This window comes from Diadema setosum, chromosome 11, assembly GCF_964275005.1.
Source record: "Diadema setosum chromosome 11, eeDiaSeto1, whole genome shotgun sequence".
Lineage (NCBI taxonomy): Eukaryota > Metazoa > Echinodermata > Echinoidea > Diadematoida > Diadematidae > Diadema > Diadema setosum.
In genome coordinates this window covers 27,392,759-27,408,338 of record NC_092695.1, presented here as the reverse complement: position 1 = coordinate 27,408,338, position 15,580 = coordinate 27,392,759, and the positions used below count along the sequence as shown (strand labels likewise).

Genomic DNA, 15,580 nt, shown 5'->3' with positions numbered 1-15,580 from the left:
GGTGGAGGGGGAGGAGGAGGAAGAAGAAGAAGAGGAAGAGGAGGAGGAGGAGGAGGAAGAGGAGGGGAGGAGGAGGAGGAAGAAGAAGAGGAAGAGGAGGATAAAGAGGAGGAGGAGGGGGTGGAGGAGGGTATGGAGGAGGAGGAGGAGGAGGAAGAAGAAGAAGAAGAGGAAGAGGAGGAGGTGGAGGAGGAGGAAGAAGAAGAAGAGGTGGTGGAGGAGGAGGAAGAAGAAGAAGAAGAGGAAGAGGAGGATAAAGAGGAGGAGGAGGGGGTGGAGGCGGGTATGGAGGAGGAGGAGGGAAGAAGAAGAAGAAGAGGAAGAGGAGGATAAAGAGGAGGAGGAGGGGGTGGAGGAGGGTATGGAGGAGGAGGAGGAGGAGGAAGAAGAAGAAGAAGAGGAGGAGGAGGAGGAGGAGAGAAGGAAGAGAGAGGTGGAGGAGGAGGAGAAGAAGAAGAAAGAAGAGAGAGGAGGATAAAGAGGAGGAGGAGGGGGTGGAGCGGAGGGAGGAGGGAGGAGGAGGAAGAAGAGGAGGAAAGAGGAGGGGGGGTGGAGGAGGGTGGAGGAGGAGGAGGGAGGAGGAAGAAGAAGAAGAAGAGGAAGAGGAGGAGGTGGGAGGAGGGAGGAGGGAGAAGAGGAGGTGGTGGAGGAGGAGGAAGAAGAAGAGAAGAGGAAGAGGAGGATAAAGAGGAGGGAGGGGGGGTGGGAGGGGGTATGGAGGAGGAGGAGGAGGAAGAAGAAGAAGAAGAGAAGGAGGATAAAGAGGAGGAGGAGGGGGTGAGGAGGGTATGGAGGAGGAGGAGGAGGAGGAGGAGGAGGAGGAGGGGAGCACAATGCAGAGAAGATGAAACTGAAGATAGAGATGGGAAGATGACAAGGAAAAGAGGATGATAAACAAAAGGACGATGGAGGGGAGGAGAACGCTGGAAAGAGGAGGAGAAGAGAGAGAGGGAGGAGAACGATGGTAAAGAGGAGGAGAAGAGAGAGAAGAACAAGAAGACAATAGAAGATGTTACCAAATACTCTCAATGATGAGTGCATGAAAGTGACTTAAAATGGTATTTTTAGTAGGTTGTCATGATCTTACAGGAATGCTACATAGATACCAATCATGAAGTGCAAGTACAGCTGTCTTAACATCTAGCATGACATTGTAAATTACTACTTGTTTTATTTTACTGAAGTTGATCGCAGTACTTTTTATTTTTAGTGTTTTATTTTTACAGGATTCCTTCCAAAATACAGTAGAGTGCACAATTTCATTTTTTTTTCCCCTTGGCATAAAATGAATGTAGATGTGACAAATTACGACACTGAACGACGTTTTATTTGGATTAAATTACTTGTAGTTTAGAGGCAAAGAGTTTCTTATATATCACTTACTTTGAACCAACTCTCTGCACATACATGTATGATCATACGTGCCAGTCTATTCCTTAACTTCTTTTTGAGGGGTTTCTGTTCTTCACACACCTCTCAGGCCGGCAGTATCCCCACGCGGCTCCGTCAAGACGAGAGATGATAGTTGGAGGGAGGGTTGCTATTGACGATGGCCCCTCCTAGCAACCAACCAACCATCATCTCCCGGAGGAAAGTGTCCCCGTGTAAGGATCCGCCAGCATCATGTCTTTGTCCTCGCATTACACTCTGGTGGTAGGAGGCAGCATGACCACCACGGCTGACTCCATCAAGGCACGTCGAATCATTGCCATTGCGAGGATTGAGACGAAACTTTCCCCAAAATTAAGGAAGTCGGTGAACTACTCGTTTAACAAAGTTATCTAAACTTTGCTGCAATAATGCAAGGACTTTGAAGGCAGGTTGTCGATAACTCGCCTTCAACGTGAGGCAAATGAAACATGTAGAGGAGATCTTCATTTGTTTGCTCTGGGTTGAGATGGATCATGACAGCAGCAGTGATCTTCCAAGCGGCGGAGCACTTGTCTCAAGATGATGTATATCTGCTGATTCTGAGGAGCACCACAGATGCAGTAGGGTGATTGTAAGACTTCATCAGTTCTAAAAGCTCTTGATGAATACTTTGGAGAAATTACTAGGTTTAAAAACAAACAAATCATCTCATCCTGCAATGTTCGTTGGTCACACCATCGTTGCCAAGACAACGCAACATGTATCTGAACGATTATAATTTGGTTTAAGCATGAGGCGTCAGTATCAAAAACAGCGTGAGTACACTACGGGATTAAATGTAGGTATCAGCTGCAAAGGGGTGCCTTTGACAGATCAGCAGTGCATTTCCTAATGCATGGACATGCCTGTTTGGTCCTAGTAGTTCTGATTGGCTAAAAAAAGCAATCATTAGTAGTGTAAGGTCATCCAAGTCATTAAAAAAAAGTTTGTTCTGTAATACTGAAATAAATGAATTTCAAAATACTGTATAAGCTGTTATTTTTACATACAGATATTTTCGCGAATGAGCAGGTCATGGACATTTTCGCGAGATGTTGTTTTTGCGAATTGACACCGAGGCTATCGTAAGTGTACTATTAGCCTTGCGCATGGTGACACTTTTGCATGTTGTTAAATTTGCAGTCCAAAAATGATTTGCGAAAATTAAACCCTCGCAAAAATAACAGCTTATGCAGTAGTGTGAGATCTTAAAGAAATGAATATGCTGAGATATACATGTAGAGATGAAGAACATTTTATCACATACAGATTGGAATATCTAACTTGGACTAGAGGAACCGAACGCATGTAGTCGGTCTTCTTTATTTGTGGGAGTAGGCGTATTGAAAGGCAGGGACACTCATGGCCAAATCAGTGGGTTTTAATTTGACACAACTTACACGTAAACTAGTGTTTTACAGTACCAAAGGAGAACAGTAATGAGATTGGTGATTCCACTTGCTGTAGGCATTGATATCGCTTTCATAAGTGGCATACTTACAATGCAGTCTTCATTTTTATTTTTTTATTTTTTTTTCACTTTGTGGGTCCGTATGATTGCTCTGCGCACGTTTCACGCTATAGGAATGTAAGGTTGGCTATGCTATGAATTGCATTTTTTTTTTTTTTTTAACCATCAGCATTATCAAGTGTTTTGAGGCAGCTGGACAAGAGAATGAGTGAGTGTGTGTTTATATGATTTCCAGGTGATAACATGATACCATAGTGTATACTATGGTGTGTAAAAGGCAGACATTCATATCAGCATTCCATTGTGGGCATAAGATGAGATTAGAGTAAAGTGATGTTACCCACAGAATAAGTTTTATTTATTTATCTTTTTTTTGTCTGTGAGGGGAGAAATACTTTGGTATATGATTCATAAGAAAATACACACACACACACACCAAAAGAAAAAAGTGCGTATGAAGAAAATATGGTCATTTCATTTTGGTTAAAAAATTGTTGTATAGGAAGACTTTGATATTCATCCAGCTGAAGTACATACTTTAAAAAATAATAATTCTTGTGCACATTTCTGATGTGCTAATACTGTTTTTGCAATCTCAAACCATTGGAATGGATTAACACTCACTCATACTCATTGCAGTAAGTTGTCAGATACTGAAATTGACAAAGAATATTGAGGCTTTAAAAGAAAATGTTCTGCTAGTTTGAAGCACTGCATAATTCATCAGACGATTTGAAGAGTTGGATTTTGTAAATTTGGCTGCTGACTTTGTTTTAGGGGCATTTAAGTTTGTTTCATTTGTGTGTTGTTGTGTACCTCATAATAGCTCAGCTTTGCAATGGTGTATCTACTTTATTGATAAACCTGGAAAAAAAAAGTTTGTGTTGTTAACAGGGTGTGACTTCTTTTTGTAACTTCTGACCAAATGAATTTGCTGTGAAGTTAATCATAAAGTATTTGATTGAAAAATTCTTATAAAAAATAAATTTCCACTTGTGGAATAACAAAAGCAATATTATTTAATCTGCACTGTTTTTATTTATCACACACAGAATGCTTTAAAAAAGTGCATTTTACACACATTTTACACATTTTCCAGGATCTTTATGAAATATCTCTTTAATGTGATACAGATAGTGTCTTTCAGTTTAACTTCATTTTACTGTGACTTTGCCAATTCTTCGATTCACTTTGGTTTGTGCATGAAATGCAACTTTATTGTACCTTGTCCAGTAAGTGCGAAAGGTCAACTGAAGTCAGCCTCTAAGACAATATGTTTGTGTAACAGATACATTTTTGTTTGTTTGTTCAAGTTCACAGATAAATTGTAAGGAACCCCATGAAGACCTCAAATCCTCAAATCTGGGTGAGAAAGTACTACGTGACAGAATTATAGAGTGATAGAAATAACCTGTTACCATCAACCCACCCACTTTGTCCATTACCTACCGTCTTACAGATGGAATTAAGATATCCTCTGAAAGTGCAGTATAGTAGTTTGACTGTATTTAAGAGAATGACAGTTTATGTAACTATACATATGAGTATAAAGTAAAAGTATATGGCCTTATATAACGTGTTTGAGATGCTGATGGAACATAAAATACGTAAACGAATTGTGTGTTGCTCATATTTTCTGTTTTGCGGTAGAGTTCATAAACATGTTACCCTCTCCAGGTTAATGATAATATTAAAGCTATTACGTGTTGTGATGTCTAGTTTGGAAGAGCTAGCTTCTAAGATTTGCCAGTAGAAAATATAACATACTGTGTGTACATGTAGCATTGTTTTTTGTTACAATGGGAGTTACAATCTAGTTTTTCTTTTCTTGCTTCTATGTATTATTAGGAGAGAGAGAAGAGAAGTGTGGATCATGTGTGCAATTGAAGTAGATACCTACAGGGATGATATTTATTATCTGGTTGAAATCAGTAACATCTTCATATGATCATGTCAGTGGCTCAAACCGCAGTAGAACAGGGAGGAAAAAGTCTATGTACATGGTCAGTTTTCTGAGCTGTAAGTTTCAACAGTGATCGTGGGTCATACAAGTATCACATTGCGTGCACAGCCTTGTTGTAAGCACACAATTGAGAAAAAGTCTTTGATTGTTGGCGGAATTTTACGAACACCCATCCACAAATCAGGGCTGCACACTAACCCATTTTTTCCTACTTGCCCGACCTGTCTGTCAGAGCAGTAGGTACCCAGTTTTTCCACGTCTTACTGGTCCATTGCTGAAAAAGTTACTGGTCCGACAGTGATTGTTTACTGGTCAGGGACTGACGGACCACTGCCAGTGTGCAGCGCTGCACAAATGTTTCATCTAATCTCGAGGATTGATACATGTACCTCTAGCCGGTCTTGAGAGTTAGAATTGACAAGTGGCATCTCTTCAGCGCCAGGTGTCATGTATTTCCACAAAAATTCCCCACAATATTAGTGCATGCTGTGGAACTGTTACAACATGGTTTACTTATCTGCTGCCCTCACTTGTTGGAAATAATGTAAACAGAGAACTGGGAAAGAGTAGACTGTGTCGTAGTTACTGCTGTGAAAGGATGCAATATAGGAGGAATGCCCAAGGAATGGGATTGGATATATGCAGTGGGCATATGATTAGATGGATGCAAGCGTGCACTGTGATTGGGGTTAGTTATAAACATGAGCTAATTTGTCTAGCGTCATTTTTCAGAGTGAGCATGATTCTTCGCATAGTTCTGCAGCAGATTCCTCAGTGCAAAAGCAAAAGCAAAAGCAAAAGCAAAAGCAAAGGCCAAGAAACATTCCAGCATTATGTTTTTGTGTTTCTTTTTCTTTTGAGGTCTGTTTTTTTTTTTTATGTCTGGAACCTGGCTGCTGGTTATATTGTTGATGTTCTCCACTTCAGATATTCGCTGTTTTTTGCTCAATGTGTACATTAAAGAGAAAGATTTTTGTGTTGAAAAAACACAAAACAAAACCAAAAAAGTGTATTTCTCAAGACTGCTGCTGCTATGAGCTTAGTTCTGTGTTCAAAATTCTGTTTGGAAATCTCTCTTTCATGAAGGAAACAGAAATATGGAATTTTTATTTCATGTTAAGGTCACAATAATGGCACGTGGGTCGTGGGAACACGGAGGAGGGAGAAAAATGGAAGTCGACTGTTGTGCTCGTCTGTGATGATGTTTAACCTTCTAGCTATCATGTGATGTACGTCAAGAAGGTCATGACGATCATTTACTGGGCTGTGTGAGTGATACCTCTCCGCATCGAGTACTGTAACTCAAATCTCTACCATGTCTCGTGCTGAAAAAGGCATTTCATATTTCTCTCTGACGAAGATATGGATATTGACAATGAGATGTTTGTAACCAAGGTCACTGACTTTCCTATTCAAAAGTTAAGAAAACTTTTTTTTTCTCCTTTTTTCCTTTTCAGTGAGTGTGTGATGAACTATGGAAACTTTGGGATCAAACAGCATGGTCAAATTAAGTATGTTTGAATGTACATGTATAAATGAAATATGTCACTAATTCAAAAAAATGGTCAACACCTGAGTCGTGTGATGTGTATTAAGCTCTTACCTGTAACTGAATATATGGTATTTATTAATAGATTGTGGTGATTTGGGTGACCATCAAAGCATTAAAATTCTGTGTGACTTAAATGTTTGTTTTTTTTTTTCTTTTAATTTCAACTTTGTCGAAGGAAGACAAAATCTAATTGGCATCTGTCATGAAAACTTTCTTCTTCACGGACAGGAACTTAGGAATGTATGCAGAAGACATAAATGCACAGAAAGCAGGAAAAAAAAAATAATAAATCAAACACCCTGCACCAATACCATCATTTCAGCCAACATGAATTTGACTGTATGACTTTCTGAATTCATAAGGTTCCCTGCCAGATCAGAGCATTGATTATTCCTATTGGACTGACTCCAGTGTTATTCAAAAAATGTTCCCCTTGAAGGGGTTAAATTCTGCTGGTTATAGAAGCAACACCATTCATGTCCACTATAGAAAACTTAGATCCTAGTGACTTGCAAACTGGCCTTGTCAGTCTAAAAATATTCAGGAATTAAGGAAAACAAAACTTAAAGAAAAGTCGCGCTTAAAAGTCTCAAGTCCATCCCACCTATTTGTGAAAAAAAGCATTCTGTGTGTTGTCTGCATTCTTGCTGTGTCAATCAAATTTGTTTTTAACAACACCTTCTCCTTATTGAGGAGCATTTAGTCTCTCGCATCGAAACGTTTCTTGACTATGCCATGTTTCTCAAGTATTTTTCAATGTACTCTTTAATGAAAAAGACAACTTCCACTGCAATTTTTTTTTCTCTTATTTTTTGTCGAAAAAAAAGGGGAGAAAGTATGAGAGACAATACAGAAGATATGAAAAGCAGTATATTATGAAATAAAAATGATTTCATTGACATGAAGTTCTTGATTTGTGTAGTTTGTGTTTGTGAATTGGCTGCATATAATTGTGCTGGTATGTACATTATGTTTGCATAAATGTAGAAGTGTGTCTGTGTGTGAGTGTGTGTGTGTGTGTGTATATATAATATATATATATATATATATATATACACACACACACATCTTGGAATTTTCCACGTGTTGGACAAAAGTTTCAAGTGCTTGTTTGAATCATACTATGCTATATATACTCTTTATAAAAATACATTGCTATATATACGTCCTTGTAATAATAGACTTTAGCGATTCTATTTTTTATAGATAAACATCGAAGAAAAGACGCATATAAAGCATTGATTACAAATGGAGAAGAAATTAATAATACAACTAGTTATTAGAGCATCTGTTTACTGTAAAAATAAAAATTGTATATATATATATATATATATTATACGGATAATCAAGACATCATATTAAAAAAATAGTGTTCAATACAAATATAATGAAACTTTAATATGACTCAACTTTTGTTGAGTCTGAGTTCAGTCTTCATTGAGATTTCACTTTCTACCATACCCCTATACGTATCAGCACTCTCCTTGACAACGCAGCTCCAGGGCAACGCACTACGCGCATGACGTGCATAGCATTGTTGTTATGATTCATGTTTATCATTGTCCATCATTGTCTTTGCACTGACGAAGGTCTGAGGCAGACCGAAAATTTTGTAATAAAATTTTTTTGTAATCGTTGGATCCATGGCGTACTTGAGACTCTTTCTTCTATATTATACAGATATTGACTTACCAGAGGTGGAATATAACATTTGAGATCCTCGCGGGAAGTTATATTTTTGTCGAGGATTATTATATTTTTCCGAAGCGCGTAGCGCTGAGGAAAAATATAGTATTCCAAGACAAAAATATAACCTCCCAAGGGAACTTAAATGTTATATTCCTACCGAAGGAAAAAGTCAATATCTGTTATATTATATGACCTACAGTACAAGAAATAAACTGCTGTATAGGCCCTAAAGCAAAACGACTAGGTCTAGAAACACTACTCCTTTGCATGAACGCGCGTACCGCATGACAACAGTGCGCTATATAGTGCCAGTGGTATTCAATCGAGCCACAAGTAACCTTTTGATACGTAGATCTAACTCCGATGGCTTCACGTAGGCCTACCGGGAATTCGTTCTTCCGTGGAGTACGACCGTTGCCTGTTTATCACAAAGTAATTTCTAACGTTAGAACAGTCGTTAATCAATCGTACATGTACGTAGGGCCTAGTTTCGTAGCGGTAGAGCCAGATTTTGTAATGAGAGATGTAAAAATGGTAGAAGACTAACTGTTAGACCAAATGCCGCTTTGGGTCTGGGTAAAGCAAGCTTGTTGACATAACATTTGTTTGTGGTGATGTACTGTATGAGAATGTGAACTTTCTGATAATGTAGGGCATAATCTCTTCTGCCTGCGGTCACTGATACAGGAGCTGTTTAGACTACGGACCTGGCCCTGGTCCATGTCCTGCGCTAGTACAAGTAGCATAAAGACTTACTCAGTTCAGGCTCTGGTAATGTAATGGGAAATCCTTTGGCTTTCCTGTCACGACTGTCTAACATTGATTGGAGTAGGAGCTATCAGGACAACAATACTTTCTCTCTCACAAGCGAAGGGCAGCTGCTCATCAAAGCTGCCATGCCAGTTTGACGAAAACAAATCAGTTGCAATTTCGTAATTCGTGTTTGCAGTGTTCTAGCGTGTGTCAGTGTGATGCTCATTTAATACCGCTCAACGGTAGCGCATTCTGTAAACGTACAATGTAAGTGGTATGGTACCGTGCGTGTGGTCGGTCGACCGGTCACGATTACATTCGTAAGTATGTGTGTGTGTGTGCAAAGCGTCTCTGTGTATGTTGCGCGCATCATAACAATTGATTTTTGATTATGTCACCCCTCCAGATATAACGCCATTTGTTTAACGTAGTCGCTGTTATATTCCATGATTGTACGTAATTTACGTCATGTTGTGAAATATAACGCTTCTCATCCTTGTGAACATGGTCACGTGACAGCATTTTGACCAATCACACATTGGTATCTATATAGGTCATATAATATATATATATATATATATATATATATATATATATATATATATATATATATATATACACACATATACACACATGCATACAAAGATATACATTACTAAGATTTTGTGTAAACATGCATACAATTACATACATACATATCATCAGAAATAAAATTGAAACCAAGTTCATGCTGTAATCAACAACAGTTTATTTCAGCACACAGATTTTTGAGCGATTCGCTCTTTCTCAAGTGTTCTTGATTCTGAGAGAATAACAATTGAGAAAGAGCGAATTGCTCAAAAATATGTGTGCCAAAACAAACTTGGTGATTACAGCAGGAACTTGGTTTCAGTTTTATTTTTGATGATATTATTACACCAACACATGGACAACTTACTCAATATAATATAATATTATATATATATGTATATGTATATATATATATATATATATATATATATATATATATATATATATATATATATATATATATATTATATAACATAATAACCACCAAATAGTTTGAGGGCATGAGACAGATGTTGATATAAACAGAAAACAACTTTTATTATACACCTGAAAGAAATCATGCAAATAGTTTTTTTTTAGATGTTGAAGATGTACATGAAGAGATACACAAGGAATAACTGGTGTTCCGCATAGATTCAAATAATGGACATTGCATTTCCAACGTTTGTTCAACAAGCACATTCTGTTCAATCCGTCCACTTGGCCTGATTTTTCATTTGAAACCAGGAAGACAAAACGTCAACCATTTTTTTTTTTTAGATGAACGTCTTACGGACAGCTTATTGTATCATCACTTCCGGCAAATCTCTGTTTCTTCCAAAGCGGCAATAAATAATCTGAAAAACACTTTTATTGTACATCTATATAACATAGTGGCTCGATCTGCATTTGTACAATTTTTCATCCCCTTTCTACACAGATAGTTTACAGAGTAAATATGGAAAGCAAAATAACTCTAAATTAATATATCTTCTCCGTCAGTACATATAAAAGAATGTGCATTTTACTTTTATATCATGAATTGACTAGAACAGAATCAAACGATCGCTCACACTGTTGAATCTCACGATTTAAACATTAGAACTTGATGAGCACACATATTGCAAATTCATCATTACACAAGATTTCTTTTTTTTTCCTTCTTTGTATATAATGCTAAAACCATTCACACTGAAATATGTTCTCACAGATACTGTATTTACATACATTTTTTTCACAGACACGCCACACACAACAAACGATGCTTTGTAGATTCAAGATTACGATGCAATCTGTGCATCCCAAATTCACCATGACTGTTCCAATGACACATGTTACAATGAACTACAGGTAGTAAATCCACAAACGTGATACCAGTCCATAAAATTAGTAATCAATCAACATGATATGCTGACATGATATCCACTAGGCTTTCCTTAATTAAATTCAACAGTTTATTAGCATGAAGGCCTTCTTTTGTCATAATTGTCATGTAACTGGGAAACTACAAACCATGCTAGCTGTTCATAGCAGACTCTTGGTTCACCAGTCAGTGCTATTAAGTGTCCTTCATTACTTGACTTTCTCAACCCTCATTAAAAAAAGAAAAAATGTTGTCTACACCACAAGACTTGACATGATTTACTCTGTGAGAGGCACATTCTTACGAGCACATTTCGTACTAGTACTTTCATAATCAGCAAATACAGACCAACTTTCTAAACCACTATAAAAACTGCCTTTCCTGGAAATCAGAGATATTGACAATATCATCCAACATACCAAATGACATCGCTCGAAAGTGATATCACTGTCATGAGTATATTTATCTTTATCTATTTATGTTTACATATTTTCGTTCTGCAGCATAACAAATATATCATCAAAATCGTTGAGATCATGTACTATCAAATCTTTTTTTCTAAAATTTATTTTCTTTTTCTTTTCCAAGAAACAAAAAAAGCCCCAAACAGCTTGCTTTTGTGAATGAAATATTGCACTTAAATTAAACCATCAGAAACAATGTGATATCTTTAACAGAGGAACCCTTTACAACTTAGAAATCACTACAGAATTTTGACAGTCCTTAATGAGCAGAACAGGATTGGAAACTTGCTTCCTGGCGGCTGTGAAATTTTGCCATGCAGACCTGTAGATAAACGTAAAAAGAGGCAACCCCATCCATGTCAAACACACACACCACAAACACAAGAGACAACGAACAATGGTCATAACAAAACACTTCAAAACTATGCGCAGAGAACTTTGAAAATTTGGCTGATGAAAACACACAACATCTTAGTCCAATAATTCAAATGGCAGAGTAAGGGCTAAGGGCATAGTAACAGAACTTCATGCTTTATATGGGTATGATTCCTTTTTATGCAATGGGATGATTTCTCTTTTTTTTTTCTCTATGACTTTTGCTGATTAGTACTGTACCCCACAATGACGCAGAATACATTTGCAAGATACACAAACTGCTAGGAAAGTAGTCAGTATTCAATGGCTGGAAAATCTACTGATTTGCTTCTTATTTGTGTAAAAAGGGTAACTGCTATCAACTTTGGCAATTGCGAAAATTAGCAGGGGGGGGGGGAAATAATCATACACATCTCCCCAGGGGTACTTTGGTGTTAAGTTGTTTGTTTAGTTGCTTTAATGTCTCTTTTATGGACAAAAATCTAAATGTAATGTATGTGTGAAGAGAGATCTCTGTATAAAAATGGAATTAAAAGTTCCACTTTTTGCTCAAATCGACATATTCCAGCTTTGGAGAACTGAAGGCCCATGTTAATCACTTTTAATACCCTTTGCATGCTTCAAGTGCCAATTGGTACAGAAAGAGTTACATCATATCCCCTGTACCCATCCATACTCTGCCATATATTAGTGAGTACCCAGCAATATTAAGAATCTATAAAATATCTCTGCACACGGAGTTTAATGACATGTTTTACAAACACTGACATTGTTACAGTTTCATTCCTGTTATAAATGTTCTTATTTCAATACAGAACACAGAAAGTGACAGTCACGTGATCCTGGTTATGAATCTAAGCCTCAAAACACTTTTGTGGAACTCTAAATGAAGACTTAACTTCCCTTTAATAATATTTGGGTGTGTTTGTACAAGAACTGGATTTGGTACAGGTTACAAATACATGTGGAACTTCATAGAAAAAAAAATCAGTAAAGAACTTTTGACACCTAAATTCATGCATAGCTGCTACAACTTAAAAAAAAAAAGAAGTTTGTACCTAGTAACTGAAATATGTCAATCACATGCCAACCAGAAGAGAGAGAGAGAGAGATTAAACAAAAAGAAATGAAGAGAAAAATCACAAAATAACTAAATTGGCAATATCTACTGACAGAAAAGTATGTGTGATACATTAACTTGTACACCTGCATTTATACTTAAAAAGTTAGTTCTTAACCAAGACATTTACCATGCTCTCTTTATCATGAGCACTAATGCACTAAGTGCCAAGCCTTTGGTTTTTGAATTAGCAATTGGCTACACTGCTACATTTCAAATAAAACATACCTAATTCTCAAGCATTCATGCACGCACTATTCCTACAATATCTTTTTTTCTTGGAATGTAAAGAAAGCCCTTTATGGCATTTACAAAGCACATTGACTTTTTGACTTCACACCTGTACATCTACGCCACATTTTCGACAATAACACCAAAAAGCTCCTTGCTAACACCAAATCCTAAGTCCTATACAGCAAATGCCAATGAGCAGAAAAATGGCATGCTTATCAAACAAAAGTACACCTTTAAAAGATTAGTTTTATGCATTTGGAATTTACAGCTATTGTGTCAGTTTTCAAGCATGTTTATAGGAGAGACCAAAACTTATGTGTCCCATCAAATAATTCAAATATAAGTGTGATTTGATTTAGTCCGAATAAAGGTTCTCTAGACATTCACACACAGAGATATTGATAATGATCAATGTATCATATCTTCTGCATGAGAAGCTATTCACATGATACAGGTTGGTGTTTCCAAATGTATTTCTGACAAAGGAGGTTAATGGGGAAGAAGTAGCAACTTAGAACCAAAAAAATAAAAAAATCAAATTCAGGTACAGACCTATAATTAACATGTCAATGAGTATATACTACTATGCTCTCTACACAATGGTAAGTCATTTCTAAACACCTGCAGGCATAATCATACAAAATGAGATGTGTATCATATTTCACCTGCCACATACATGTGTACCTTGGGTCGAGTCTTATTAAATGAGTGGGTGTACCAACCATCTATATTCAGCACAAAGGGTGGCAGATACAAATATGTGTATGAGACAATCTCTTGGCACACTAATGACTAAGACCATAATGAATATTAAAGTGTTACATCTTACTAACTAGATGCACGGATACATGCCAATTTGTCTCACTGTCTAAAAAAGAAATATGCATATGTTGGGAATACAATATATCTATAGCATTACAAAAATAAAATGGAGCATATTCAAACACTCATTAATTTGTACCATATGTGCTGTGGAGGCATGCATTTGCAAAAGAGAAGACAAAGAACGGGAAACAAAAGCCTAAATAAATTCATATCGATGATAAACTCTGGATATCTGAATATACTCGTCATAATCAATTGACACTAGATATGCACGATGGAGGAAGATTAAGCTTCAATGTGGTTATGTTCCTATTTCAGTCTCTATTTCTGACACAGATTTCTAGATCTATCTTTGAAGTGGTGCTCAGTGTTTGCTTTAATAGGAGACAAGAGATGACACAAAATCACAATCACAAATAGTTAACAACCATAGAAAGAAAGAAAGAGGGATAGAGAGAGAGAGAGCGAGAGAGAAAGAAAGGAATTAATCCACCACTACCCAAACACTCTATAGAGTAGCACCATTCAAAGCAGTAAGATGGGATCGGGCACCAGTCTGTCGTCCGACTTGACTTCACACGCCCGGGTCTCCCTCGGAAAGAGAAATACAGAATGCAATCTAGCATTGCCATCTACACAACTGTGCACCCTAATCTCACACATCCGTTGACTACAGAGCACCAACATCCCGCAGGATTCATAATAGACTAGGTGGATACCATCCTTTTAAAGTCTTGAATTTTGGAAGAAAAAATAATAATTCCATACAAGGGCTCGCAGCTCTTCAAAAAGAGTGTCCTTCATGATCAGAAACTATTACGAGAGAAATGCCATTCTCATTAAAATTGAGATTTCATTCTGAGAATGGACTAAATTAGTGAACTTTGGGAGTCCTTGATAGCATCATATGCCGCAAAGCAAATATTTAAAAAAAGAAAAAAAAAAGACAGCATGTTTCATGTGTACTTACAACATCAATGACATATCTAGCAATATAGGGTGAACGTGAATAGATTGCATCCTGATTTTATTTGTACATTATTCATATTTGAGGGAATTTGACAAATAAAACAATGGAAAAGGTAAATCAGGCATTCAAGAAAAGTTTAGCGGAAGAACTCATTAGACTTATTTTTGACTTTGTCTCTATATGAGCAACAAGTACAACATTATAGATATCATATAATCTTTTGGACCTTATTTGTAATGTTATATAGAACAAGTTCCATTGTTGTTTTATTTTCTTTTAATTGAATGCATATTTGGCCACGAGATGAGTCTTAATGAATGAAAACGTGTCTAGTCTCACAATCTTATTTCACAAAGACCATTTTTGTATCAAAGGTACAGGAAATAGTGAAATTAGGGTGCACAGTCTTGTAACATCAAATTATCTACATAAATAATTTAGACAAGGATGACTAATAACTCTAACCATCATATACATAATTCTCCATGAGGTAATTACAATATCTTTAGAAATATAAATTAAGAAAAATAAAATAACTCGATCAACAGAACACAAATTACACACTGTAAAATTGTTATTTACACTTAGAAATACTCCATTTTCTTTCCTACAGATACACACCTTGGTAATATTGACAGACTACAAGAACGAAACCCACTGAAAATTGCAAACCAAAGACCACACAATCACTATGAATTGAGACTACCCTTGAATGTCGATTGCTACCTACACTTAGACAGCAAACAGCGTGCATACAGCCATCTTGTTTTATGCATCAAGTCTGCCATCTTTCCTCTCTGTGATCACGTTGCGGACCGAAAAATCCACAAAAAAAAAAAACC

General features: G+C 36.9%; 1 protein-coding gene across 2 annotated transcripts in view; it reads left to right on the top strand.

Annotated features, from left to right (window-relative positions):
• LOC140234616 (uncharacterized) overlaps positions 1-3,205 on the top strand; it is a 45,075-nt gene extending 41,870 nt beyond the window's left edge. For both annotated transcript variants that reach the window (XM_072314641.1, XM_072314642.1), the window contains one exon: positions 1,481-3,205. In XM_072314641.1, coding sequence (XP_072170742.1) covers positions 1,481-1,547 — 67 coding nt within the window. In that variant the 3' untranslated portion in view covers positions 1,548-3,205. The remainder of the gene's footprint in view (positions 1-1,480) is intronic.
• The last annotated feature ends 12,375 nt before the right edge of the window (positions 3,206-15,580 follow it).